This window comes from Sinocyclocheilus rhinocerous, unplaced genomic scaffold (assembly GCF_001515625.1).
Source record: "Sinocyclocheilus rhinocerous isolate Xijiao unplaced genomic scaffold, SAMN03320098_v1.1 scaffold219, whole genome shotgun sequence".
Taxonomy (NCBI): Eukaryota; Metazoa; Chordata; class Actinopteri; order Cypriniformes; family Cyprinidae; genus Sinocyclocheilus; species Sinocyclocheilus rhinocerous.
This window is the reverse complement of record NW_015666166.1, coordinates 51,085-55,159: the sequence shown is the minus strand read 5'-3', so window position 1 is coordinate 55,159 and position 4,075 is coordinate 51,085. Positions and strand designations below refer to the sequence as shown.

At 37.5% G+C, this 4,075-nt stretch overlaps 1 protein-coding gene across 1 annotated transcript in view; it reads right to left on the bottom strand.

Moving 5' to 3' along the window:
* LOC107731821 (nuclear mitotic apparatus protein 1-like) overlaps nucleotides 1–4,075 on the bottom strand; it is a 21,432-nt gene that overhangs the window by 6,945 nt on the left and 10,412 nt on the right. The window contains exons 18-21 of the mRNA XM_016543004.1: nucleotides 2,276–2,483; nucleotides 1,482–1,618; nucleotides 1,075–1,404; nucleotides 367–453 (exon numbers count right to left, since the gene is read on the bottom strand). Of these exons, the coding sequence (XP_016398490.1) occupies nucleotides 367–453; nucleotides 1,075–1,404; nucleotides 1,482–1,618; nucleotides 2,276–2,483 (762 nt within the window). The remainder of the gene's footprint in view (nucleotides 1–366; nucleotides 454–1,074; nucleotides 1,405–1,481; nucleotides 1,619–2,275; nucleotides 2,484–4,075) is intronic.

The following is a 4,075-nucleotide window of genomic DNA, read 5'->3' as shown; positions in this document are numbered from 1 at the left end:
GCTGAAAAACAATCACTACTTAGCAGTCAGATGTCTGTATGCACAAAGGCACAGATCCCTAAACAAGACCATATCTGCAGATGAAACTTTGTTTGTAGAAGCATTTTTTAAATTTGAACTAGCACCTCATGACTACACGTTATGTACGAGAAGCTGCAAAAGACACTGGCGCAAGTGGAATGTAAAAAACACGGTGACATGAATTTTTAAGTAAATATAATGGGCGATATATTGCGTCACCAAAAATTATTGAGGTCATGTACATATATTGTGCGATAAGTCGATATATTGATTATTGCGACATGCCTAATCTCAAATGAAGACTAGTTTAGTAACAACTACAGACGTCCAATAAAAGTATCTTACCGGTGAGTTTGGAGGTCTGTTTTGGCTGTTGCCGAACATGCCTTTAGGTGTCATTGGTCGTGGGAAGCAACTTGCCAACTTCTTTGCCTGTGGAAACATTATTTGTAACCAACAGTTTTACATTTTAGTAACATTTTGAGTTTATTAGACTGGTTTAAAGACACTCAGAACCAATTATTAAAATCTGGTCCTATAAAATAAGTTTTATTTTTTCCCAAATTCTTTTCTTATTTTTTTTTCCGGTTTCAATTTTACTGATTTAGTTTTAACGGTTAAATAAAATTTTTGTAATGAAAAAGCATATCTGATAAATTTAAATTCAGAAAAATTTAAGTTTAACAAAAAAAGTAAACTCTTTTACGACAATACAGCCCTATGAAAGGATTAATTTTTTTCATAAATTCAGTGTTGTCCGTTTTAAGTTTTCTGGATTTATGACTCGAAATATTAACCAATTAATTAATCTTTAAAAATTGTCAAAAGAAAAATTTTACAATTCCTTTTATATATATATAAATTCTACTGTATAATAGAAATATATGTCACATTTTCTTCAAGTTTTATTTTAAAGGGTTGTTGTGAAGAAATGACTCTCAGAGCAGCTCAATCAACCAAAACAACCAAACAATTAACTGGGATCAATAATTGATTAAAATATAATATAATATACATATATTCTTTTCTAAACGGGCTTTTGTTCTCTCGTACCTCAGGTGTGTCTGGACCTTGCAGTTGGGATCCAGGGCGTTTGGGAGCCAACGGGCTGCGTTTATTTTCTGAAGCACGTGAGCTTGTTTTTGTGAGCCGAGCGGCCCGGTGAGCAGCAGTGCTGGACCGGATCTGACCCGGCAACATGGTGGCGCGCTGGGGCTGGGAGTTCGCAGAGCTCTGGCTCGAACTTGGTGCAAGAGAGAAGCGGCGAGAGTTCAGGGACTCCAGGATCTGACCAGGCATCACGGATGCACGTCGGATCGTCTCATCCGGGTCACCCATTCGCAGGTCCTCGTCTGTTATGGTGAACGAGGGACCCAGACTGGGCTGTCGAGGCAAAACGATACAGTTTGATTCTGGTCTTATACAAGCAATGCAGCTAAAGCGAACTCTTCCAAGCTTACCCTGGATTCCAGCGGGTAGCTGCTCTTCAGGTGGGGCAGACAGGCTTTGTTTCGCGTCTGCAGTTCTGCGATGCGCATCCAGTCATCAGCAGCATGTTCTGGTTCATTCTCTGCTCCAATACAGAATGTACTGGTGGCTACACAACACACAAAATATGTGTTATAATATTATATAGTTATAATATTACTATATTACTATTATGAGGCTGTACAATTTGGGGGGGGAAAATCTAATTGTGATCACAATTAAAAAAATATTATATTATTATAATAATTATTATAAAATATGAAACAAGTATCATCACTATTGTAATATCTCACTGTAAAAAATGATTTAATAAAAATATATAAATATAAAAATAATATAATAATACTTTTATTTTACAGTATAGTAATTTTCCTGCAATTTTAAAATGCAACAAAACAGTTTTGTTGTGGATTATAGAGCTGCACAATTGGCCAAAAAAAATCTGTAATTATATATCAGTATTACTATAAAATAATAATATTTATTATGATTCAAAATATTAAAAGAAATATTACTATTCTCATATATAACTAAAATGTTAAAAATTTATTTAATAAAAATAATGTAATAATAAATCATTGTATTTTACAGTACACACTGATACACCAGATGTCCTAAAATAAACGAAAACTGAAATAAATATTATATAAAATAAAAAATCTAGAAAATATAAAAATCAAAACCAATTCGAAATAAGAACTATAATAGTATCTCGATACTAAAATGTCACTGGTAATCCACAGAGTAGCTATAAGCAACATTTCACCTCTTGGTGGACCAACGTTGTGCACGGTGCTTCTGCGGTATCCAGGCAGACTCTGAAAGGTGTCTGCTTTTGATAAAGTTGCGGCAGCACTTTCCTCCGAGAGGTCCATGGAGAATGGCCGTGAATGCTGAACTGCCAAGTTGGGCTGAGATCGGGCAGAGTGCAGACTAGAAAATGACTCCTCGCCTTCAGCACTTCCTGATCTCTTCTAAACAAGCAAGAGTAAAAGAACAAAAAACACTTTAGAAACTTTGCGACCCAGTACGAGAGAAAAAAAGAGACCCGACCAAGGAGCCATGAACAGAGGTAGTACTAGCCAAAGTGCATTTTAAGGCAAGTTCGTTTTCTAGGGATGTAACAACTCACGATGTGATACGATTCACGACACTGATTTCACAATATGATTTTCTCACAATTTTTTTAACATAATGAGATTTAAGACAAATTATGAATCAAAAGGTGTCCTTTTGATCATTTCTCAGACAAAACACGGCAGATTTCTTTGTGAAATTTAAATTGCATAATTTTGAAATCTGAAGCAAAAACTGAAAGGTCTGACTTTAACTTTGTGAAACTATACTACATAAAATAGCTGAACGAAACAAAAACAACAGACGGGCTGAATGAGACGCAAATTCATTCTCTGACAGCAGGTGGCGCTTATGGAACAGCTGCTATATAGGGCTGCACAATAAATCGAATTTCTAATCGCGATTACAATTATGGATGCCAAAATTAAGTAATCGTTCAAAGCGGCAATTAATCTTTCAAAGTAGAGACCTGCAGGACTCCCGCGGGACCCAACGCAACAGGGTGCGGCGCGGGACAACTTTTGATGGGCGAGTGCGGGCGGGAAGAGACTCGTGTGTGTGCGGGATGCGGGAGAATAAAATGATTCGCGGGACTCCCGCAAAATAGAAATTATCTAAATATAAAGTGTCTAAAACATATAAATTGTTATTTATCTGTTGTACAAAAGCAAAAAGAACAACTAATATTAACATTAAAATGATTGATATGCGCAAGCTAGGCATAGTTTCTATTTATAACATGTGTTTAAAGGGTAGGGCAATGTAGCCAATCACAGACTCAGCTGTTTTTTTTTCTAGAACGCAATGGCCAATCAGAGGTTATTAAGTTAGAATCTACTCACCACAGTGCTGAAAATGCGTGCTGACGAATCCTCTCATTTTAACACATGAAGTGTAGACATTGTGAAAGATTCATTGTGCATACATTTATTGTGTTATAACAGAGCTTTATGAGATAGAGATTAACTGAGATGTCAGCTTTTAGTGATAATAAAGGAAGCGCTGCTCGCATTCTGCCATGCCAAACCATGCACGCAGCAGCCCATGCTTGCTTTTCTGTTAAAAATAACAGTGGTTTGTTAATGTTGATGCTTAGCCTAGATAACAAATATTTTATCGGGAGTGTTAATGCTGGGATGTTGTGGAGCTTAGGAGATGTTACAGAACCATTTCATGTAAATTTCTTCGATGTACTGAAAAAGTCTATATAGATTACTTTTATGCAGGCTTTTGTGGGCGGGAGCGGGACAAAACATGAATGTCGCGGGCGGGAGCGGGACCAGATAAGATATATTTCTGCGGGAGCAGGCGGGTGTGGGACAGAATCTTGCGGGAGCGGGACTGAAAAATCCGTCCGCGAGCGGGATCAGATAAGATATATTTCTGCGGGAGCAGGCGGGTGTGGGACAGAATCTTGCGGGAGCGGGACAAAACATGAATGTTGCTGGCGGGAGCGGGACCAGATAAGATATATTTCTGCGGGAGCGGG